This window comes from Panthera leo, chromosome B1 (assembly GCF_018350215.1).
Source record: "Panthera leo isolate Ple1 chromosome B1, P.leo_Ple1_pat1.1, whole genome shotgun sequence".
Taxonomy (NCBI): Eukaryota; Metazoa; Chordata; class Mammalia; order Carnivora; family Felidae; genus Panthera; species Panthera leo.
The window spans coordinates 132,948,708-132,974,269 of record NC_056682.1 but is presented as its reverse complement, the minus strand read 5'-3'; the positions used below and the strand labels follow the sequence as shown (position 1 = coordinate 132,974,269).

Below are 25,562 nucleotides of genomic sequence, written 5' to 3'. Positions count from 1 at the left end.
AAGCTAACTTCTGTTAGGAGTTACCATTATTAGATAGTGTTGCAGTGTGCTGGGGGACTGAGGAGGACGTGACAAATAGCCTATTAAAGGCTTTAATTGTGCTATGCATTTTGCACGATTTCATTATTTATCTCATTTAATTCTCACAATAATTCTATGAGCCTGCAACTCCTGGTACGCTTACTTTAGAGAGGAGGAACATGAAACACTGAATGCCTGTTTCTTGCCCTAGATCACATGGCTACTAAAGGTCACATGGAGCTGAGACTCTCCCAGATCTTCTGACCTCAGAGCCCAAGACAAGCCTCAAACCTCAAACCTCAAACAGAAAGGAAGCCAGGAGGTGGAATACCCATCAGCAACCCAGCAGGACATGATGTAACAACTGCTGAAGGCTTGTCAGACAGAAATGAATTTCATCAGGTTGTATTTAAATTATTAAAGAGTCAAGCTAGGGGCGCCTGGGTGGCTCAGTCGGTTGGGCGTCCGACTTCAGCTCAGGTCATGATCTCGCGGTCCACGGGTTCGAGCCCCGCGTCGAGCTCTGGACTGATGGCTCAGAGCCTGGATCCTGCTTCCGATTCTGTGTTTCCCTCTCTCTGCCCCTCCCCCGTTCATGCTGTGTCTCTCTCTGTTTCAAAAATAAATAGACATTAAAAAAAAAAAAAATTAAAAAAAAAAAGAGTCAAGCTAAGGTATTTGGCCTTTGATCAACACTATTGGTATGTATACCCACATCTCTAGCACAAAATGAAAACTGTTGTTCAGAATAATGCCCCTAAGATATTGAAAAAAACAGGACATGTATGTGGTTGAAATGATGGAGCTGCTATAACGCCTTCAAAGTAACAGGACTTTGATTCTTTTACACTGTCAAAGCATTTACCCAGACACACTTGTCCCTTCCTTCATACTTGAGTTCCCCATCTGCATCTATTGTCTCCCCACAGTGTGAATGTCTGGTTTGCACATTTCTCAATAATGGAAGCAAGCCATGGGGAGTCTGGGTGGCTGTAGGTTAAGCATCTGACTTCAGCTCAGGGCATGATCTCACACTTCGTGGGTTTGAGCCCTGTGTTGGGCTCTACGCTGACAGCTCAGAGCCTGCTTCAGATTCTGTCTCCCTCTCTCTCTGCCCCTCCCCCGCTTATGCGCATGCTCTTTCTCTCTAAGATAAATAAACTTAAAATTTTTTAAAAATAAAAAAGAAAGAAAGTCATGAGTTTAAATGGTCAGGTGACATAAAAATGTTCTGATACTAAAATAACCACATCAAAACAACTTCAGAATATCTGATAATCACATGTCATTGTGTATATTCTGTTTAAACATATAGTTTATCCTTGAGCAATTTCAGTAAAAAAAACAGCATGGTTAAAACACATGGAATAGGTTCAAATAATGAAATTATCTTTTCCAGAACAGCTTATTCCAAGATGAGTCTAGAAGTGATTACTGTGTGCCAGGCACTGATATAAAAACTTTACGTCATTAATTCACTTAATTCTCCTAACAACCCTGAGGTAGGTGCTGCTGTGATCCCCATTTATAATTGAGAAAACGTAGGCACAGAGGGGTTAAGAAATTTGCAGTGATACACCTAGTATTAACCGGAAGCATGTAGGTCTCTATGAAGGAAAACCATTGTTAATTTTAGGTAAAACAGTTATTAAGTACAGACGTTTCTTACCTCCAGGCCCTGCTCTTACTGTACTCCCTTCCAGGAAAGCTATTTCCCACCACTAGCCTGGGTCATTTCTACTTATTGTTTTGTCTAAGCTCAGGCCTCACCAGTAATAGAGGCATCAGTTTGAAATAAAAGATTACAATTCAAGAATAGAAGTTCAAAATGTCCTCAAACTCAAATTCCCTAAACAAAGAGGTTCTCAAGGCTGCTTGAATCAGAATCTTTATACTGTGCTGAAATCAGATTTTCTGGGGGTGAGGTCCAGGAATGTGTATTTTAAGGAATTTGCCCAGGTAATTCTACTGATTCTTCTTACTATCGTAGTATTTAGTTAACAAATATATGTACGAATGTGTTCAGAGTGAAACTCCATGATATATATACATAGCACATCTCAGTTATATACAGAAAAAGCAAATAATGCTTTATAGAAATCTATCTATGATCAAAGCCTGATAAGCAATTAAATTTATCCTAACTCCCTAACCCAGTTCTTTGGGTGTCAGAAGACCCTGTCAGTGTTTCGCAGTGTCATCCAAGAATTTACCTGTAGCAGAATTAGATGGGTGAGGTGTGGGTGTGTAAGGTATTATACATGCAGATTCCTGGGCCCAGCCCTTGATTTGCTGAAAGAAACCTTTGGCATGTCTATTTTTTAAAAAGTTCTCTGGAAGATTCCAGAACACACCAAAGTCTGGGAACCTCAGTTCTAGATTCTAGTTCTGGGTCTGCCATGAGCTGGCTGCCCAACCTTGGGCAAGTCACAAAACTTCTGCTACTTTGTCTGCATCATGACGAGGTCACCTCCAGAATCCCTCCTAGCTCTGACATGATACGATCCTAACCAAATGTAAAATTTCACCTTCTTTGCAGAGCTGTAAATATCTTCTCGATTACTGCAGTCTACCACAAAGGCATGAGCCTTCGCACCCAGTCTCCTGCATTCCGCAGCTGTGTCCTCAATCCCATGCTAGGAAAGGCAACAACAAAAAAAGAGAGAACAAAATAAATAACATGAACATATATCAACAACTGAAAATAATGAAGGATAGTCAGGTTGTTTGAACTAGCATTTGGCAATAATTTAACTGGATGCATTTTTGGCAGGGATGCAGGTACACTTTGCTCTCACTACTTTGACTAGCTCCTTTTATTCTGAACTGAACTTAAAGCAACCTTTTTTAAGGAACATAAAAATCTTGGACACCTGAGTGGCTCAGCTGGTTAAGTGTCCAACTTCATCTTAGGTCATGATCTTGTGGTTTATGAGTTCAAGCCATGCATCTGGCTCTGTGCTGACAGCTCAGAGCCTGTAGCCTGCTTAGGATTCTGTCTCTCTCTCTCTCTCTCTCTCTCTCTCTCTCTCTCTCTCTCTGTCCCTCCCGCTGCTTGCACTAGGTCTCTCTCTCAAAAATAAACAAAAAAAAAATCTTAAAATACTAGTTTTGTAGTCATGAATTTTACATACTTTGTGAATATATGCATGTATGTATTCCATTTCAAGATTTTAAAAAATAACATTAAGCTTTTTTTTTTTTTATGTCACTAAAAAACTATTCACGTACATTTCCGGCTACAAAATAAACAGATAAAGGGTTAATTACAGTTCATTCATCCATTCATTCACTCATTCCTTTAACATTTTAATTTTTAATCACGGTGCTTGGAAGAACCTGGTGGACACAAATATGAAGGAGACAGAGAATAGACCTTAGCCAGCTCACAGTGTAGTAGAAAGAAACCTAAAATAAGACTTAGGTGGGACATATGAAATTGTTAGTGTCAGAATAAAGGACTGAATAATGGCAGTGTCATAGGGTTCACATTAATGCATTGTGGTAAGCATAATAACAGAACAATATACAGAGAGTTATGGGAACACAACAAAGGAGGGACATGCAATACAATTCTAGAAGAGGTACCAGAGTTGGATCTTAAGGGTGAGTAGAACAGCCAGGTAAAGAGAAGGAAAAAGGCATGCCGGGCAGAGTGTAAACAAAGGGATGGATAGGAGAAGGTCCAGTGGGAAAAAATATCAGCAAACTGGTGTTGCTGAGTCATAAAGTTCAAGGCCAGCAGGAGTCCAGATTAAAGGGCATTGTATGACATACTAAGTTTTATCCAAAAACTCAGTGGGGAGCCACTGATTAAATTATGGACTCAGATTTGTTATCATATAGTTAGTATTACATGTCATGTAATCAGTATTATATTGATTACTCTTACTAAAGTATGGAAGACAGATTTTAGGGGTCAACACTGCAGGAAGAGAGAAAAATTAGTAGGCAGTTCCAATGATTCAGCCAAGAGATGATACAAGTTTAATTGTGGCACTACTAGAAAGAATGCAGAGAAGAGAATGAGCCTTAAAATATATCTTTAGGAGGTAAAATCAGCAGGACTTGGTGACTGGATGAGGAAGGTGGGAAGAACCAAAGCTGAAGTCCTTGCTTTTTAGTTTATGTAACTCGCAACACGGTGTTGCAACAAGTCAGATGGAGGTCACGAGCAGATTTGAGAAACGGAATGATGAGCCCAATTTGGAGCACTGATTTTGTCACTTAAATTCAGGATCAGACCACAGAGTTCTGTTTTGTTTTTCCTTTTTTTTGTTTCCATTTTTGCTTGTTGGTTTGCCTTTACCAATTTTGTAGCTTCTTTTTATTTTAAAGAATGTCTCAAATAATACCTTGGATTGAGTTTTAGTCTGTGAACACTGCAAGCCAAGAAATTATTGTCAGCTAACCCACAAGTGGATGGACTTACTACATTTACCCACAGAAAGAATGGTAGAACAGAATACTAGTGTTGCGAATTTGCTAGTAACCTGCAATTACTCTTGCAGAAAACCCAAATCTGGAGAGCTATGGAAAGAATGTGCAGTTTGCTCACTGAACTTAATTAACTGTGGCAATAAAAGGAAATAGGGTATTTTCCCTTTTACTGAAATCTCTCACACAAACTGTTGTATACTCTGGAGAGGAGCCCTTACTCCCCAAGGGACACTGAAACCTTACGTTGCCCTCCTGTACCTAACAGGCAGCTTTTGGCTCTTTCCTTTAAAAGTAGATTTCATTACTCAGCCATGAAAAAGAATGAAATCTTGCCATTTACAACGAAGTGAATGGAGCTTGAGTGTATTATACTAAGTGAAATAGGTCAGAGAAAGACAAATATCATATGATTTCACTCATATGTGGAATTCAAGAAACAAAACAGATGAATGTAGGGGAAGGGAAAGAAAAAAAAAAAGAGAGTAAGCAAATCAGAAGAGACTCTTTTTTACTCTTAACTACAGAGAACAAATGGAGAGTTGCCTGAGGGAAGGTGGGTGGGGGATGGGCTAACTGGGTGATGGTAAAGGAGGGCACTTGTGTCCAGCACTGGGTGTTATATGTGAGCGATGAATCACTAAATTCTACACCTGAAACCAATTTTACCATATAAGTTAAGTAACTGGAATGTAAATTAAAACTTGAAATAAAAAAATAAAATTAAAAAAAGTATATTTCATTTATGTAGTATACACACAAAATGGAATGTTATTCAGCCTTCAAAAGTATAAAAATTTGAGGGGAGCCTGGGTGGCTTGGTCGGTTAAGCGTCCGACTTCGGCTCAGGTCATGATCTCATGGTCCGTGAGTTCGAGCCCCGCGGCAGGCTCTGTGCTGACAGCTCAGAGCCTGGCGCCTGTTTCAGATTCTGTGTCTCCCTCTCTCTCTGCCCCTCCCCGTTCATGCTCTGTCTCTCTGTCTCAAAATAAATAAACGTTAAAAAAAAAAGTAAAAAAAAAAAAGTATAAAAATTTGACACATTCTACAGCATAGATGAACCTTGATGATATTAAGCTTAGTGAAACAAGCCAGAAACAAAAGGACAAATATTGCAAAATTCTAGTTATTTGAGATACCCAGCATAGTCAAATACACAGAGACAGGAAGTTGAACGGTGGTTGCCGAAGGCTGGGGGAGAGGAGGCTGGGGAGTAATTGTTTAAGGGGTGCAAAGTTTCAGTTTGCAATGATGAAAACGTTCTGGAGATGGCCAGAAGAGGTCATTTCATAACGACGTGAATGTACTTAACACAACTAAACTCAACACTTAAAAATGGTTAAATGGAAATTTTTGTTATACATACTTTCCCACTATAAAAAAAAAGTTTCAGTAAGTATATTGCACTGATTCTTTGGGTCTGTACAAAGTTTGGTTCTTATTTGGAACAGATTTTGCAATTAAACTCCATTTGCCATGTATTCCATTTGCAGAGATTTGCTTAGTACTGGTCGGCTCTGTCAATGCACAGAGTGGGTGCTGGCAAATATGCCCTTCCTTTACACTGGCAGTCACACTTTTCCTACTTCCCTGGTCTTCCTCACTTAGGGCCAAGGCTGGCACTCCACACCTTCTGAACTATGCCAGAAAAGATTTTATTTATTTATTTATTTATATATTTATTTATTTATTTGGAATTTATTGTCAAATTGGTTTCCAAACAACACCCAGTGCTCATCCCAACAGGTGCCCTCCTCAGTGCCCTTCACCCACCCTCCCCTCCCTCCCACCCCCCATCAACCCTCAGTTTATTTTCAGTTTTTAAGAGTCTCTTAAGTTTTTTTTTTAATGCAAGAAATTTAAGTTTAAAATTCTGCCAGGAAAAATTTTAGACAGCCTCCATATTCATTTGGTGAGAAGTAAAAAATAAGCAGATCCTTAACATTTTTCTCAGCCCAGTGGAACTGCTAATCATTCAAGATTTCCCGTGTTAACCTTTTTCCCTAGTATGTTGGATGCAGTTCTCAATTTTTAATCCTGGGCTCTCCTTTAAGTCCTTACTAATCCTTTGTCCTCTATCCCTACAACTAAAACTCTGTTCATTACCTAGACTACTAAACTTCTATAAGTTTTTCTGATTATTTCCATTGCTTTTTCCCATTCATTAATTCACTTCTCCATTTGATAAAGTCTTTGAGTATATACTAACTAGGTGCTCAGCACTTTCTATAAATTTATCTTCACAGACTTATCTAATGAGGCATGGGGGTGAGAATGGTCAAGAAATGTGAGAATATCTACATTAAGCAATAAGGAATTCATGGCATGAATCTCAGTAGAATAAGAAAGCTGAAGCCACCACTAATCCCTCCTGAAATTCATGCTCCTTTTTTATGGACCTCAGGACGAGTAGGAAGATGGAAGACTTCTGCCCTGAGTAGGATATCTTTAGACCTGGCTAACCTTGCTGCTTGACTTAATCTGAGAAATTATCTCTGGGGACAATTTGTCTTTGAACCCTGGAGGAAGAATTTGATCTGGCCCCTCCCTGCTTCCTGCTTGTTCTGAAAACAATCTGAAACTCTCTTTTTTCATTCCTTCTCCACTGAGCCACCAGCCCAGAAGTCTCTAGGATCTGCTGCCTGGATGGACTGCTTGAAATTTCCACTCTACTCTCCTCCCCAGTCAGGTTTAGTGGTTCTCAGACTTTCATAATTTTAAAATATGCAAAATTTCAAGGGAAGTGGACTGTGTGGTGTATATACTGAACCAGGACTGCCAATCTTTTTTTTTTTTTTTAATTTTAATGTTTACTTATTCTTGAGAGAGAACAAGCAGGGGTGGGGCAGAGAGAGGGAGACAAGAATCCGAAGCAGGCTCCAGGCTCCGAGCCGGCAGTGAAGAGCCAGACAAGGGGCCTGAACTCACAAACTGCCAGACCATGACCTGAGCCCAAACCGGATGCTTACCCGACTGAGCCACCCAAGCATCCTGGACTGCCAATCTTTTATGTGGCCAAATAAGGACATTAAAACTAACACAGTTTTATATATATATATATATATATGTATATATGTATATATATATATATATATATATATATATATATATATATATGAAGGATATAATCCCAAAATTGTTGAAGGCTTATTTAAATGAAATAAACTTAACATAATAAATACTACATTATTCTTGATTTTCTGCCACTTCCCCTACTACCTCTCTGGCCTACAAAACCAGCATCATCTCTTGTTTGGATTACTGCGGGTCTCCTAACCGCTCTCCCTGCCCCCCAGCAGCCTAGAATCTGTCTCAAAATCCTCCATTGGCTCTCCCAGGAAAAGCCAAAGCACAAACAATAGTTTACAGGAAACTTTATGATCTGGAGCTGCTGCTACTTAAGTTTCTAGACCAGCGCTGTCTCATAAAAATATAATGTGAGCCATGTACTTAATTTCAATTTTTCTGCTAGCCACACCTGAGAAAATAAAATTTAATTTAGTAATATGTTTTATTTAACTGAAAATAATCCAAAATATTATTTTGGAATATTTATTATTATAATGAAATATTCTATTTCAATATGTAATCCACAGAAAAGCTGTAAGATATTCAACGTACTTTTTTTCATACTGTCTTTGAAATCCTGTGTGTATTTACACCTATATCACAATTCAGATGAGTCACATTTCAAATGCTCAACAGCCACAAGTGGCTAGTAGCTACTACTAACCATTGTGTTGGAAAGCACAGATCTAGACTTTTCTTTTACTTCTCTCCTTTCCCTCACTCTGTGCCAGGCTTTGCATTTGCTGATCCCTTTCTGCAGAGATAGGTGAGGGGCTCATTGCACCCTCAGCCTCTTCTGATCTTGACTCAACTATCTCCATCTCAGTGAGGTTTTGTGTATAAGATCAACACGATCCCTGTCCTCCACCTACCATACAAAGTCCCTCTCCCCTTTCACACTTTTTCTTTATACTTATCACCATTCAGCAATTACATAGTTTATTATACAGCATGTCCTGTTTATTGTCCCTAGTTCATAAGGTTTGTGTTTTTCTCACTGCTGTGTCCTCAGTTCTGCCTTAGAACAGTGTCTGGCAGATAGTAGGTGCTCAATAAATACTTGTTGGATAAAAGCACTTGACTCCAAAGCAGAAAAAAATTGTACAAATGGGCACAGGGCATTGGGAGTCATTAACACAGATGTGTAACCTAATACTTATACCTGAATTCTTCAATGGTAGCTTAAACTTCACTTTGTGAATAAGAACTAATGTGTGTTTACCATGTGCCAAATGCTTTGTGCATGCTATTGCTAAATGCTATGTGCTAAATGCTAAATGCTTTGTGCATGCTATTTGGTATATCTGCTACTTGGTATAATTTAAGGCAAGTACTGTTATTTTATTCCTTTTACAGAAAAGGAACCTAAAGCTCTATGAAGTTAGAAGGTAGCTTGTGAAGAAGTGGAGAGCTCTGCTGAGTCTGACCATACCAACCTGCCAGACATTCACCACCAGTGACCACATCAGATTGGACTGGGCCTCGTTTGTATCTTTCATTGCACATAATTATTTAAAGTCTATTTTCCCTATGAGATTGAAGGCAGGGGACCCTATGTCCTGTTGGGCACTGTGTTCTTAACCATCTATGCAACAGATATTCAAAAAATGCTTGTTGATTGCTATCTCAATCACACACTCATTGGATGAACTCTCATCTAAACTTGCAATCCCTAAATTCTTGTTTCAGCACTGGGTGTTGCCTAACGTGTAAGGGATGGCATTTCAGGCCTTCAGGTGCCTTCTGGAAATCTCTCTGCCATCTACCATTGGCCAAATAAAAGATTAGATTCAAAGTCCTCCTCTCTTCCTTAAGCCTACACCTATTCTTGTAAAACACTGTGTACATTGAAGAGGTTTTTTTCTTTTCTTTCTTTTAAATTTTTTATTTTGTTTTATTTTTAAAGTAAACTCTATGCCCGATGTGGAGTTTGAACTAAACGACTCCGAGATCAAGAGGCACACGCTCTGCCGACTGAGCCAGCCAGGCACCTCAAAGAGTTTTTTCTTTTATATCGTTTTTAACAAAAAGATAATTTTAAAAATTACTTTTGGCAACTGCTATGATCCAATAATGTTGCTTTCTGTTGGCTATCTTTTTAAACCCACTTATCTCAGTAATGGACAGTAGGATTTTTTTTTCTTAACAGGTGCAAAACTCTTACTTTTAATAGACTAGTTTAAAAAGATTACTTTCCCCATCTGATTAAGATAGAAGGGTCAGCGAAATCAGGCCTTGGAGGAGATTACAAATTATTTTCAGGGCAAAAGGAAGTATATGTTTACAATGCCAAATTAGTGATGGGTAGTAACTGGGAATCCTATATTGTCTAAGTCCATTTATCCTGTAATCATAAATACATTAATGAATCTATAAAATACCAATAGTAGTTTTTTCTACCTACTTTATAGAGATGCCTGAAGGGGATGTTGCCTACAGAATGCATCCCTGTCTACAGATCAAAGGTGCCAAAAAGTAAAACACAGTGAGCACTATTACCTTATTTATATCCCACAGAACCAGTTTGCTTTTAAGTTTGGCAAATTCATAGGCAGTTAGTCTCCCAATTCCGTGTCCAGCTCCAGTAATCAGGACGATTTCTCCAGTAACTGATTTTCTCTTCTTAGGAATGAAAAGCTTCAGAAGCGACTCTAAGCTGAAGATGATCAGTAAGGGCAGAAGCTGAAGACACTGCAGAAAGAATTTCATCCTTTTTGTTGCTGCGAGCTTTTGGTGTGTTTCCTTTCACCAATCACTCTAAATTGCTTCTGGAGGGCTGTTCCGTCCAATACCAGAGAGAATAAAAGCAAAAGCAAGGAAGGGCTCCTTTATCAGGGAGAAACAACCAACTCTGAAACCTTTCCTTCCGCTGGGCTGGGCTTCGTTCAGCCTTTCACAATTGGCTCTGGCTGCAGTGCGGAGCTGCTGCTCGCCAGCTCAGAAATCTGGGAGGGACAAAGTCCGGAGGAGGGCAAGGCTTCCCCTTCTGGTCCTATTTGACCCACTACCTCCGGGTCTCGAGAGCCGACCATCTACGCTTAGCTGCCGCCTGCTTTCCTCTCAAAGTTACAAAGATAGCTGACAGTGTCCCTGGCCCGGGTCTGAGGCTTCTTTGAAACTTGATGCCCATCATTAGCAAAGGGATGCAAATGTAGTTTCCTGTCTTGAAAGGAACGTGGAGAGAGGGGTCAGTTGTTCCATACCTTCCAAACCCGCCCCGAAAAATTATGCTGCCTCACATTTTAGTTTGAACTAAGCTCGATTCCCGGAGAGCAGAGAAAATGTTGTCTTTTCAAGGACAGCAATAATCAAGGTCCAGGAAACATCAGATCGTATCATAGGGGATTGTTTCCACAAGGAAGATCAGTATATTTTTTTTGGATAACCTTTTTCACTCAACCTGTTAGAACTTGGAAAAAAAAAAAAAAAAAAAAAAAAAAAATATATATATATATATATATATATATATATATTACACTTTGGTAATTGCATCTTTATCCAGGTTAATAAATCATTGCCTCCAGAATGAATAACAAAATAGAAAATCACCTTGCATAAAGATTATCTATGTAATTTTTGGTTTAGTAGCCTATTTATATAAGTATTTTTAAAAATCCTAGAGATTGGTTACTGAAAAAAAAGACCCAACTCTGGGTTTCTGTGCAGTAAGAGCTTAATAATTGTCTGTTACATGTAGTTTTTCAATTCAGTTTTTGACAGTAATTGAATTTAGGCTTTTTGTGAGACACTATAGTACTTTGAAAAGAGGCTTCAGTCATGTCGGTGACAGATGGTCACTATATTTATATTTATACTTATATTTATATTTATATTATTTATACTTATATTTATATTTATATTTATATTTATATTTATATTTATATTTATATTTATATTTATATATTTAAGAAGCCGGAAGGGGTGCCTGGATGGCTCAGTAAGTTAAGTGTGGGGCTTCTGATTTCAGGTCAGGTCATGATGTCACAATTCATGAGATGGCGCCCCGCAAGGGGCTCTGTGTTGACAGTGTGGTCTGCTTGGGATTCTCTGTCTGCCTCTCTCTGCCCCTCTGCTGTTTGTGTGCGGGCTGGAGCACTGTGCTCTCTCTCTTTCTCAAAATAAATAAAGACTTAAAAATAAATAAATAAGGGGCGCCTGGGTGGCTCAGTGGGTTAAGCGTCTGACTTTGGCTCAGGTCATGATCTTGAGGTTTGTGAGTTTGAGCCCCGTGTGCGGCTGTGTGCTGACAGCTCAGAGCCTGGAGCCTGCTCCCGATTCTGTGTCTCCCTCTCTATCTGCCCCTCCCCTGTTCACACTCTGTCTCTTAATAATAAATAAACGTTAAAAAATTACAATAAATAAATAAACCTTAAGAAAATAACAGGCAGGAAGATCACAAAAAATTGAAGTTCACAGGGCACCTGGGTGGCTCACTTGGTTGAGTGTCAGAATTTGGCTCACATGATGATCTCTCTGTTCGTGACTTCGAGCCCCACATGGAGCTTGCTGCTGTCAGTGCAGAGCCCACTTTAGATCCTCTGTCTCCCTCTTTCTACCCCTCCCCTCCTTGCACTCGCTTTCTCTCAAAAATAAACATACATTAAAAAAAAAAAAGACTAAATTCTCCTTTGGTCCCACCAACATTTCCCCCTTGAGAGCAAAACATTTTCAGCAAGAAGCTAAATGCTTACCTACACATTTGTATAATGTCAAGAAATAATAATAAAAAAAAAGTGAAGTTCACAAAGAATTCACACTCCTATCTATCATCTGCAACTTTTTATTATTGCCCTTAAATCCACATTTATGATAGTATAGAAAGGTTACAGTTTCCAGAACTTTTTTCCACATATATTATCTCATTAGATTTTTTTTAAAGCCTCTTAGGAACTAGAGAAGAAAGCTATTTATTTCCCCATTTTATAAGTAAATAGATCAGTTAGATTAATTTTTTAAAGTTCCCACAGCAAGTAAAAGCATAACTGGGTTAGATGCAGGGTGAGGATTTGTCAAACGTTTTTGCCCAATACCTATACAAAGAAATCACATTTTACGTGTGTGTGTGTGTGTTTACTTTCATATATGTTGACTTTCATACATATTCAGGCTCTTTCTCTAACATTTTCTATTGAGAAAATTGTATTTAAAGAGAACTGGGTAGTTTTGACCCACAAAGTTGACCAGAGCTTCCCTGGTGTAGGGAAAAAACCAGTGTTTTCAAATAGTCACACCTGAATCCCATATGTGTATGTGACTTTACCTCCCTAAGGATGTTTCCTAATTTGTAAAATTGGGATGTTACTAATACTTAACCCTATAAGATTCTTGTGAAGTGCAAATGAGTTAACATAAAGCACAGTATTCTATCAACTGTATGTAAGTTATAATTTACACTAATATAATTATAATGTGGATGGTTTTGTGAGTGATAATTAGCTACTAATTTGACACAGTGGCAAAGTGTGATTTTATATGTTTGTGGTTTTTAAAAATGCCTTTCATTAGGAGAGTTTAAAATGTTTTCTGTGTGCAGCATCTTAATTTCAGGCTACCCTTCTAGCTGTTGAAATGGCATTTGAAAAAGCGAGAAAAAAAAGGTAAGGATGTGGAGCGTTTCAACGATGTTTTGAGCAACGATGTCTTGAGTAGGCATTGTGCTAAGTGATTCACATATGCACACTTCATTTTCTCTTCCCAACAGTCTTAAGAAGTAGGTTTGATGAGATGTCTATTATATGAATAAAGAAACAAAGGATGACCTGAGCACACAGTATGAATGGAAGAGTTGGAATTTAGACCTAGGCCGTTATCACTATGTTATATTTCCTTCTTTTTTTAGGGCAAAGAAGAAAAGCTAAGCCAACCATAAATCACTTTGAAAATTCAAAAGAATCAAAACTCCTACTACTCATAATACTTCCTATTATTCATAACTCCTACAACATTCATAACACCTCCCTCTCATACCATTAGGTAACTTAATCCCTAATAGGCATTTGAGCACAGCTATTAAAACAAGGATTTTTTAAAAATATAATTTATTGTCAAATTGGTTTACATACAACACCCAGTACTCATCCCAACAAGTGCCCTCCTCAATGTCCATCACCCATGTTCCTCTCTCCCCAACCCCCCCCCCCCTTTAACCCTCAGTTTGTTCTCTGTGTTTAAGAGTCTCTTGTGTTTTGCCTTCCTCCCTCCCTCTCTGTTTGTAACTATTTTTTTCCCCTTCTTTTCCCCCGTGGACTTCTTTTAAGTTTCTCAAGATCCACATATGAGTGAAAACATATGCTATCTCTCTTTCTCTGACTTACTTCACTCAGCATAATACCCTCCAGTTCTATCCATGTTGCCACAAATAGCAGGATTTCATTCTTTCTCATTACCAAGTAGTATTCCATTGTATATATAAACCACGTCTTCTTTATCCATTCATCAGGTAATGGGCATTTAGGTTCTTTCCATAATTTGGCTATTGTTGAAAGTGCTGCTACAAACATTGGGGTACACCTGCCCCTATGCATCAGCACTTCTGTATTCCTTGGATAAATTCCTAGTAATGCTGTTGCTGGGTCATAGGGTAGGTCTATTTTCAATTTTTTGAGGAACCTCCACACTGTTTTCCACAGCGGCTGCACCAGTTTGCATTCCCACCAACAGTGCAAGAGGGTTCCCGTTTCTCCACATCCTTGCAGCATCTATAGTCTCCTGATTTGTTCATTTTAGCCACTCTGACCGGTGTGAGGTGGTATCTCAGTGTGGCATTGATTTGTATTTCCCTGCTGATGAGTGATGTTGTGCATCTTTGCATGTGTCTTTTGGCTATCTGGATATCTTCTTTGGAAAAGTGTCTAAAAACAAGGATTTTGAATTCCTGCCATTTTTTTTTTATCAGCTATGTGATACCTGGTTAATTATTTACCCTCCCCTGAGGTCTCAGTTACTTCATCTGTAAAATGGGTATAATAGCAGCTTGGTTGAGTAAATGAGATATTTAAAAAGCATACAGCATGACACCTTACATACAAATATACTTAATGAATGATAGCTATTACTGTATCTTAACCAGCCATCAGTAAGAGGTTTATGTTTGCAAGGCTGGCTCTGTAGAATGCTAGTGGATTCAGAAGGAAAGGTCGCTGTACTTATCAATTATATAGGCCAATAAAGAACAGTCACTTTTCTTTTTCCCCGTTATTCTAAAGAACACTGAGGAAAAACACTCAGAAATGATTGCCAGACTGTGCTAAAGGAGGTAATTCCAATAGTTTTTCAGTCATTCTGGGATAGAAGCCTTCATACTTGGTTCTGAAGTCTGAATTTTAGAGCTGGAGGGTGTCAGAAATTAACCTGTCCAAGCATATTTTTTAAAAAAGTCATGAATCTATGAATTCAAAGTAATGACTGTATCTGGTTTAAAAATGGTTCAAAGGTGGGGCGCCTGGGTGGCTCAGTTGGTTGAGCGGCTGACTTCGGCTCAGGTCATGATCTCTCGGTCCGTGAGTTCGAGCCCCGCGTCGGGCTCTGTGCTGACAGCTCAGAGCCTGGAGCCTGTTTCGGATTCTGTGTCTCCCTCTCTCTGACCCTCCCCTGTTCATGCTCTGTCTCTGTCTCAAAAATAAATAAACGTTTAAAAAAAAAAAAAATGGTTCAAAGGTGCAGATAATAAAAAGACACAGTTCTGAGTCCCACCCTTGTCTAATTCTTCAGATGAACTCCTTAAAAAAAATTTTTTTTTTACATTTATTTATTTTTGAGAGACAGAGACAGACAGAGCACAAGTGGGGGAGGGACAGAGAGAATGAGACACAGAATCTGAACTAGGTTCCAGGCTCTGAGCTTCCAGCACAGAGCCCAACACAGGGCTTGAACTCACAAAGTGTGAGATCATCACCTAAGCTGAAGTTGAGCCACCCAGGTGCCCCAGATAAACTACTTGTAATCTATTTAACCATCTCTTGCAGAATTGATTCCATGCCTCTAATAAAAGCTTACAGTGTCATTTCTTGGTTAATCAATAGTAGACATTAAAAAAAACTTCTTTTGTATTTATTTATTTATTTTTGAGAGACAGAGAGAGACAGAGCACCAGCAGGGGAGGAACAGAGAGAGACAGACACAGAATCTGAAACAGGCTCCAGGCTCTGAGCTGTCAGCACAGAGTCCGAAGTTGGGCTAGAACTCACAAACCATGAGATCATGACCTGAGCTGAAGTCAGACATTCAACTGACTGAGCCACCCAGGTGCCCCAATAATAGACATTATTAATTGATTTTCTTCTATGACAGCTGAGGATGTAGCTCACTTATTCCTCCCCTAACACCCTTCTCCTTATATATTCCCAATATAAATTATGTTACTATCCTTACTACTTTTGTTTGGTCATATTTAAAACTTTTACACTTTTTATGTCTTATTTATGCCACTGTATGATGAAACTTTCAGTTTCCCATTCTGTAAAAGGAGGGTAAGCCCTATTCTTTTCCTCAGGAGTCCATTCCATTTCTACCTCCCAATTTCTAATACCTGGTTTACTTTCATATGCTCAGGACTTACCATGCTGACTTTCTATTTTGTAACTGTAACATTTTCTGTGCTTGGTCTATGGTTGATTCTGAAAGGTAAAAGTCAACAGATAGTATTTACATTCTTGTGACTAAACAGTGGCCTTCGTTAGCAAAAGGCTCTTACTAGCGTAACTGGGACAGACTGGATCAGAAGAAATCACTGTCATCTCGAAACTATTCACCCTTGGCCTTTATGAAATCTGAGGCAGCATAACGTTAAAGCAAAAACTCTGAAATTAGGTTGGAATCCAGCTCTGTCACTCTCTAGGTGTGTGATTTTGAACAAGTCATTTAAATTCTTTGTTTTAATTTCCTTCAGCATGCATTAACTTATTAAGAGACAGGACCGGTGGGTGTGACGTTTCCACTGATTGAAAGAACACAAATGATATGAAGAAAATTCTTGCCTCAAGCAAAGAAAAAGAGGAAAGTAGGCTTCTTCTGACCCAGGGGTTTATGGAAAAGGAGAGATAATAGCAGTGAAGGTAAGTATTAAGAATGTAATAACTTGACTTCGACTCCAACCCCTACCCCTATATTACAGTTTGTCCAGTTCCAACTTTTATAATACCTATTTCTCTGTGTTGTGAGGAATAAAGTTTCCTACAGTATTAATGGCTTTCTGTTGCACTTGGGATAAACTCCTAATTCCTTACCACAGACCATTAAGCCTTATATGATTTGGCTCTTGTGTCAAGATTTTTACATAAAATAAACCCGACCATTGTAGTTTAGTCAAATAGGGGCTTATTTTCCTTATTAACCCAGAACCACGCTATGCAGGACTTGTGCAACTACTTAAGGAAGTCATAAAAAACTCAGTCTCCTTCTTATACCCAATTCTGCCATCTATATGTGTGGCTTTTGTCAATAGGATCTCAAGATGGCTGCTCCTTCTCTAGGAAATGTGCCCTCCCTTCAAGCAGGAATAAAGGAGGGAGGGGAAACTGTGAAGGGTTACTAGTTCCTGCTAAATCAGCCAGTCTCTTTTGCCCAGGAAAATAATGGCCTTCCTAGAAAACCCACACAGTAGGCTACCACATTCATCTCATTGGCCAGGAAGGGTCCTGTGGCCCCTTTAGCTTCAGGGAGCACAGGGAGGTAAGTTTTTAACCAGACACATTTCTACATATGACATGGAAGAAGGGAGAATGAATAAATGGGTACTGGGAAGCAGAGGGCTATGTCCAGCATACTGGCCCACCTCTCTGGCTTCACTGCAGATCATACTTTCCCCAGTTTACTACTATGCTTTAGCACATTGACCTTTCTGTTCCTTGATTATGGCCAAACCCTTTCCTACCTTAGAGATGTTGCACTTGCAGTCCTCTCTGCCTGGAATGCTCTCTACCCAGCTTTTCCAGTGGCTGGCAGCTTCATGTCCGTAGATGTCTCTCAAATGTGACCTCCTCAGAAAAGTCTTTGCTGACACACTTCTCCTGTAATATAGTTACTCCAGCCTTAATTATTATTTTACACAGTAAGTTGTCTACTTCCTTCATAATATGCAATTCCTAGTTGGCTTAGTTATTTATAGTTGATTTATCTCCCCTAGAAAGTAAGTTTCATGAGAGCAGGACCTTGTTCATCTTGTTCCCAACTTTATTCCTGCCACCCAGGGCAGTGCTTGGTAAATAGTAATTAATCCATAAATATTTGTTATATAAAGAAATGGACAGAAAAAGGGGGAAACAGTTGGGATTATTATTTTTTTTTGAAGTTTTAAGCTTATTTGAGAGAGGGAGAGAGAGAGAGAGAGAGAGAGAGAGAGAGAGAGAGAGAGAGAGAATGTGCGTGAGGGGCAGAGAGAGAGGGAGAGAGAATCCTAAGCAGGCTCCACGCTGTCAGCATGGAACCCAAAGAGAGGCTCGAATTGTAAGATTATCACCTGAGCCAAGATCAAGAGTGAGACACTTAACTGACTGAGCCCCCCCAGGCACCCCAACAGTTGGAATTAATAGTCACTCTTATTTTTAGCATATGTAAAATTGATATCAGTAATTACATACACTGCTTTCCTATTTCAAAACATTCATTAGGTAGCTTAGTTGGTAAAGCTTCTGACTCTTGATTTTGGCTCAGGTAGTGATCTCACAGTTGTGAGATCAAGCCCTGCATCGGGCTCCACGCTGAGTGTGGAGTCTGCTTGGGATTCTCTCTCTCCCTCTCTCTCTCAAAATAAATATTTTAAAACATTCTTTATTGAGGATCTTTTGCCTGTCTAACTATTGTAAGAAGCCCTTAGAGTTGGTATGTGGTTACTACATTAAAAAAACAACAAAACCTTCACTTCTCTCTACTTAAATTCTAATGATACCCATTTAATTTGGGATGTGGATAAATGGATGGTAATATAAAACAGTAAATATTCGAGATGGCATTTGGGTTCTACCCAAGAGTGGACTACAGGGCATGCTCACTAATCTAGCAGACTCTAGTACATGTCCCTGCAGGAAGGAACCCTGGAGACCCACTATCTGAGCTAATTATGGTACAGTCCTAGTACCAAGAAGTTGGTTTTGCTTGCATAGTTGTATAGTTCTTTAAGCTAAGTCTGCTCCAATCTCTCCTTAAGGAATGTAGAGGTAGAGGGGTGCCTGGGGGGCTCAGTCAAACAACTGACTCTTGATTTCAGCTGAGGTCATGATCTCAAGTTTTGTGAGATCAAGCCCTGCATCGGGCTCTGTGCTGGTAGTGTGGAGCCTGCTTGGGATTCTCTCTCTCCTGTCTCCCTGCCTCTCCCTAAAAAATAAATTAAAAAACATTAAAAAAAAAAAAAAAAAAAAAAAGGAATGTGGAGTTAGAAAACCAGAGCTTGAAGAACTTTCTATGAGAATTCCTTCCTGTCTCTTGTTCCTGGTCAGAGGTTTTGTAGCACACTGCCTTCTCTTCTTCCTAATGACATTTCAGAGGGGCTGAATCTTTTAAACAGAGCCTAATTACATTTCCAGTTTAAGCAGAGTTTAATGGCTGTCAATGACAAGAAGGGCAAAATTTATCCGACCAGAGGAAGACATGTCCAGATATTTATTTTTAAAAAAGCAAACACACTTTAATAATAGTACTAGAAGAACTGCCAAAAAATAAACAAACCTAGATACTAGTTAAAGCAGTAAGGACACATTTTATTCAGTAATACTATTGTATGAATGAACTCAACTTCCCTGAAATAGAAGGCTGGAGGGTGCTAAGGGAAAGACACTGAGGGGTGTTAAGGGGCTGAGTTGATGATTCATGTGAGTAGGCCACCTGAGATGAAAGAAACTTCTATCTTTACCATAAGAGGCAGCAGTGCAAGTTGAAGAAAGATGCCCACTAAAGTTAGGCCCTTATCCTTTCACAGGCACTGGGAACTAACACAGAGTTATCTCCCTGAATGACTGCATTTCAGAGTGAAGATTTCTCAGATCCTTGAGGAAACAGTTCTGGCTGGTAGATTTATACATCACAAAGGTCAGGAAAAATATTTGTAACTCCAAGTCTAAAGAAATTGCTCTAAGAGAGGGGTCTAGGTTACTATTTGCCTATTGCAAGGTTTTTTCCTGGAATAGTCAATTCTCCTTAGCTTTTCCATGCAGGCATCTTAAGGGGGTCTCGGATTATCCTGGGGACAAAGCCTTAAACTGCTAGAAGCCATACTGGTTTCGACGAGTCTCTTAGTGCAGAGGTTGTGATGGAGCTGTTATATGCCAAGAGTTCTGCATTCTGTAGTCATCAGAATACTTGTAAAAGTTTGATTAATCTGGTTTTTGAGACAAAATTTTACAATGTGTGTCTATACCACACCATTGAGATTGTATGTTATGTACTTAAAAGTTGAGTATTTGCCACATTAATAAAATAATGAATATAAAAGATGAAAGCCAGATTACAAACTGTTTTAGACAATCTGAATTACCAGTTTTCAGCCTGGCAGTTTAATTGTTGCCCCTTGTTTGTGCTGGGTGTTGCCTTGTATTCCTGCTCCAAGCTGCGTTCTTGGCTCACAGCTGGTTTACTCCCCCCCAGGTTTGCTAAGGTCACATCCGGCAAAGCCTTGTCAAACTTAGCATTTGCAGTCAACAACTTGGTGAAAAAGGAAGAGAAAGCCTTAGGTGGATTGCGAATCTCTTAACTACCTCCTTTTCGGGCAACCACTTATTATTCAGACACTAGGTCCTCCATGGTTCACTACAAGAGCTGCTTGTAACTCCTTCCAGCCGATTAAAAAAAACAAAAACAGGTAAACAACGTTCAATCCCTTTTTTTACTTTCTGCATTCCTCTCCCGCCCCCATTCCAGCTCCCCACCTTCTTTTGTTTTCTCCTTTTTCTTGAGTTTTCCGGGTACATTTTCCCTCCGCCCAGCCCCAAGTACGCCTGCGCACACTGAGACGTCAAAGATCGCGAGCGCTGCGAGCTCGGCACTGTAGTTGCTTTACGGCGGGGTCGTAAAGTGCGGTCACTGGGGTCCGCGTCGCTGCTACGCAGCGGCAGGCGCTGGGAGTGACCAAGTGCTCAGCTGATTTGGTTGCCTGCGTCTCACTGTTGGAAGTGGGGGATTATTTGGGGAGGGCTGCTGGTTTTGTGTATTTTTGAGAAGAACGTAGATAGTCCTTTCCTGGAACGGGAGAGCGGCCCGGTCCTAGTGCCCGCTAATACTAGGGGCTGTGGAGCGGACGGAGGTTGTGGCCCTACCTAAGCGTGACCTCGCTCCGCGAAGCCGCCCGCGGGGCGCTGATGGCCGAACGCATTGTGGGAAAGACTTTAGCCACGGTGTCTCTCTCTGTGGCCTTGGCCTCTGTGACTGTCAAGTCCTCGGGCTGTTGCAGCATTCCGGCGTGCAGGTATTCCCCCTCCTAGTGCTGCTGGCTTCTTCTGAGCCCTTGCGTATGGGTGGGACCCAGCGTCCAGTGCTGCGGATTCCATAGGCTTTACTTGCGTCCAGGGTTTTTATAGTTGTATTTACGTTTTCAAAAAGGCTCCAAAATGTTTTATCTGCCTTTTGAGGAAAGCTAGTGGTAGCGATATTTCTTGGTGTCTGATATTGAAACTTGCCATCCTGCCTAAGCCACCAACGTTATTGTTCTCCCAGAGTTTGGATGTGGTGGTGTCCCGTGTCACTTTTTTTCGGATTAATACTTAAAATATTAAAATTAATACATGCATAAAGCTTAAGTGAACAGTAGAAATGGTGTAAAATGAAAAGTATAAGTTGTCATTCCTCCCTTCTACCTCTTATTTCAAATGTAGATATCTTTATCATCTACCTCTTTTTCTTGTTTTGCCAACTCGATAAATTTAAGGTTTTTTGTATCTCACACTGCCTCCTACGTTTTTTCTGTTTTTTTTTTTCTTCTCTTAATTCATCAGTAAACACGGTGTCCTAGATATTATATTAGGCACATAGTAATGAACGAGTTTTATGAGGCTGTCCCTCATTAAAAAAAGGAGTGGTTTTTAAAAAAAATTCCTGTTTGGCATGTCATGTTTCCTTTTGGCACAAAGAAATTCTCTTATATTCCTTCCCCGCCCCATTTTTGTCTTGTCCCTTTTTCTCTGGAACTCCTGTGATAGTTGTTGTACCTTCTGGATTGAATCTCTTCTCTTTTTCTCTCATTTTACATTCATCTTTTTGTACGATGTTCTTAGAGATTTTACTCAAATTTATCTTCCAGATTACTAATTCAGATTTAAGTCCTGTGCATTGTTAGTCATTTCTTCTATTGAATTGTAAATTTTGACAACCCTTTTTTCCCTGTAATTGCTCTTTTTAATAGCAGCCTTTTCTTATTTTATGGATATAAAGGTTCCTGAATCTATAAAAACAGTCATCAAAATAAAAAAAAAAAGTACCTTCTGTTTCTTGAATTATCTGTTATAGGTCATGGTTCTGTTAATTTTCAGTACTTTTGCCTTCTGTTTTTTCTCATATCTGGCGGACACCGGTTTTTCATTTATATTTTGATTCATGTAGGTAATAGGTATTATTTTCTCTAAACGGGATGATTGATAGAATATTGGTGTCATGTGCCAGGGCACGTAGACTGGAAGGTTTCAGTTGAAGGTGTGTGAGCAGGTAACAGGTGGACAGGCTGGGAATCCTCCTCTTTCCCGTTTCTTCCAGACTAGCAAATTCTCTGCTGAGCATAGCTGCCTTAACTTTATTTCCTAGTGTGAACTGTAGTCCTATTAAGCCTAAATTGGTGCTATATTCTCTAACACCAATATTCACAGTAGAGGTCCTAATCTTTCATTTTAACTTTGGGCTTTATCCCAGGGGCAAACGTAACTGTTGCTAACTTGTTATTTGGGGAAGGAGGACTGATTTCTATGTTACTGTCCCGCTGCCCATGACATTTGGGCCCACTTATTTCAAGCCTAAAACCTCTCAGCCCTCCTTTTATAGGAATGGCATCTCTCATTCACTCTCTTGTGCATATTTTCAAATATAGTTTGTTTTACTTTGGTTTTTGGTCAGTATGAGTCCATTTACTATCTGTCTTCCTGAACAATTTCTTATTCACTGATGGTATCCTATTCTCTCTCCTGCCGTGGATTTTGTTGCCTTTTATACATCTTTATCACTTTTCAGTAAGTTTTGGGGAGGGAAGGAATAAACATCTATGCTTTTTATAATGTAACGTGGGTCAACCAAACTCCTATTAAAAAACGTAAAATTAAAAAAAATTACAAAATATTCTAGTTAAAGACAAAAAAATCAAACTGTAAATTTTTTATAAGACTATTATTTTGAGAGACAGAGAGAGGGGGGGAATCCCAGGCATGCTCCATTCTATCATCATCAAGCCCCATGTGGGGCTCAATCCCATGAACTGTGAGAGCATGACCTGAGCTGAAATCAAGAGTCAGACACTCCACTCACCAAACCACCCAAGTGCCCCCAAACTATATTCTTTGGAAGTGATGAATACTGTTTTTGATAGATGCTGCTAGAACAATGTAAAATTGCTTGGCAATTATTTTTCATTTTTATAATGCTGGGAACCCTAGGTGAACTGGGCTATATCTAAAACTAGTGACTAATTACTGACTTTCAAGAAAAAGCCAAAAGTTAAGCCAACAAGTATGTGTTCAGTGTTGGTATCTTATATTGCAAGGCATTCTGGAAGAGGTGTAAGACATTTATCATTGAGAATTTTACCACTCTTAATTTGGGCAAATCCAGAAAGTCAGAATTTTGCAGTTGATTTTTGTGGTTTGCCTCAATGGTTACAAATGTCTATTTTCTAGAAAAAAGTGATAGAACATAAAGATGTAGGGAGTGCTTTCAAATTTTCCAACAGCATCTATCAGTGACGTGGAGAACAGTGTGTATTTTATTCCTGTGAAGACTTACAAATGTGTAAGCTAAAAATGAAGTCAGGATACTGTAGCCTAATCTTAGGAGCCTGGAATTCGAAACCAACTTGTTTGGGATTGGATCCTGATTCTGCTATCAGTTGTGTGAGCTTGGTAAATTTATGTAGTCTTTCTGGGCCTTAGGGGTCTTATTTCTAGAATAAGGATAATAGTATCTAACCTTAAGAGTTGTGAGGACAAATGAGTATATATTATAGCACAAGAACAGTACCTTGCACATAGCATGCACTATATACATTTAATTACTATCATGGCTATTAGTATTATTGTAAATTTGCTTTATTTCAAAGCACCATATCGATGTTGTATTTCTTCAAGTTTGACCATTTTGGGAACTTTTTTTTGCTTTGTGAAATGAACTTTATAAGCTATTGAATTCTCACGTGCTTGGTCAGGTGTATTTCTTGCACCAATTCATTTGTATAATAAAAGAACCTAGGCTGTATATGTATATATTACATTTATTCTTGTTCCGTTTCCTTTTGGTGTATCATGTTTAAACTGCGGATATAGTAGCAGCTTAGCACTTCTCAATGTGGTAAGATAGAGTCTGAATTTTTACTGTTTTTTACAAGTTTTTAAAATTAAATTTGTTTTGGAAAAGTAAACAATTAGGCATGTAAGTTTCTCTTGTCAGAGTGGGAAGCAGATTTGTGCTTGCTGAACAGAGAGTCTCCTACTTGGGAAAGAAATTTGGTACTTGGTTGGCATAGACTGGAACAAAATCAGTGTTTCCTGTTCAGCATCTCATCAATACTCTTACTTTACCCCTAAACCATGAAAAGTAACTAATTTTATAATAATTCATTAGATAGTAGGGTTCCATATGTAAAATTTTGCCTTTTTTTTTAAGTTTATTTATTTTGGGACCAAGAGAGAGAAAGAGCATGTGTGTGCACAGGGGAGGAGCAGAGAGAGAGGGAGAGAGAATCCTAAGCAGGCTACCCTCAGCATAGATCCCTGAGATCATGATCTGAGCCAAAATCAAGAGTCTTAAGCTCAACTGACTGTGCCACCCAAGCACCCCATATAAAATTTTGCTTTTTAAAACACACATACCTGAAATCTGTTTGCCACTTTTGGTAAATACATGTGTTCCGTATCTGTTCCCTTTTATTGAGTATGAGTTTAGGGTGGGTGAGGAAGATCTTATTTTGAGAGTTCATTGTTTGGATTTCCAATGCTGTGGCAACTTAGGCATGTACAGGTCATCATAACCTGAAAATAATGATTCTACCACTTTTAAAAATTTTCTTTTTAAATGTTTTATTTATTTTTGAGACAGAAAGAGACAGCATGAGCAGGGGAGGGGCAGAGAGAGAGGGAGACACAGAATCCGAAGCAGGCTCCAGGCTCTGAGCTGTCAGCACAGAGCCCGATGCGGGGCTTGAACTCATGGACTGTGAGATCAGGACCTGAGCTGAAGTCAGATGCCTAACCAACTGAGCCACCCAGGGGCCCCATGATTCTACCACTTTTAATAAAAGTAGTTACATGTCAAGTGTTCTCCCACCTCACACTCATGAATAGACTTTTACTGTTTAAGTTTTCCCTGATTGTTGGCTATTTGACAGTACTTCACAGATGCAAGGTGAGCGTAAGATGAAATAGCAATTGTTTCAAAGTTTTTAAGTGGGATAAATGGAACAGTTGAATTACATATAAAGCTATAGACAAACAATATGAAAGAAACCATTTAGGAAGAAGAAAAGCTTGATAGTTTCTTAAAAAAACTATACTCTTAGCATATGATCCAGCAGTTGCCCTCTTTGGATTTATTCAAATGTGTTGAAAAATTAGATCCACACAAAAACTTGCATACTTACGTTTACAGCTGCTTCATAATTGCTGAAACTTGGAAACAACCAAGATGTGTTTCAGTAGGTGTGTGGATAAATAAACTGGTATACACAGACAACAGGATATTACTCAGCTCTGAAAAGAAATGAGCTCTTAAGCAATGAAAAGATGTGGAGAAACCTTAGATGTACATTGCTAAGTGGAAGAAACCAATGTGAAAGGGCTACATACTGTGTGATTACAACTACATAAGGTCTTGGAAAAGGCAAACCACTGGAGACAGTAAAAATATCCTTGGCTGCCAGG

General features: G+C 39.2%; 2 protein-coding genes across 6 annotated transcripts in view; one reads left to right on the top strand and one right to left on the bottom strand.

Moving 5' to 3' along the window:
- The window catches only part of HSD17B11 (hydroxysteroid 17-beta dehydrogenase 11), a 41,703-nt gene extending 24,223 nt beyond the window's left edge, over positions 1–17,480 (bottom strand). The window contains exons 1-3 of one of the 2 annotated variants that reach the window (XM_042935947.1): positions 17,399–17,480; positions 10,027–10,690; positions 2,550–2,657 (exon numbers count right to left, since the gene is read on the bottom strand). In XM_042935947.1, the coding sequence (XP_042791881.1) occupies positions 2,550–2,657; positions 10,027–10,236 (318 nt within the window). In that variant the 5' untranslated portion in view covers positions 10,237–10,690; positions 17,399–17,480. The remainder of the gene's footprint in view (positions 1–2,549; positions 2,658–10,026; positions 10,691–17,398) is intronic. The other variant, XM_042935948.1, reaches the window with a different exon arrangement.
- Positions 17,481–17,489: 9 nt separating this feature from the next.
- NUDT9 (nudix hydrolase 9) overlaps positions 17,490–25,562 on the top strand; it is a 39,675-nt gene continuing 31,602 nt past the window's right edge. Inside the window, exons 1-2 of one of the 4 annotated variants that reach the window (XM_042935943.1) lie at positions 17,490–17,575; positions 20,104–20,317. Coding sequence is in view for 1 of the 4 variants with exons in the window: in XM_042935942.1 (XP_042791876.1) it covers positions 20,814–20,920 (107 nt within the window). In the remaining 3 variants the exon portion in view is untranslated. Of the gene's footprint in view, positions 17,576–18,955; positions 19,549–20,103; positions 20,318–20,527; positions 20,921–25,562 lie in introns of those variants that run through there. The other 3 variants (XM_042935945.1, XM_042935944.1, XM_042935942.1) reach the window with 3 other exon arrangements.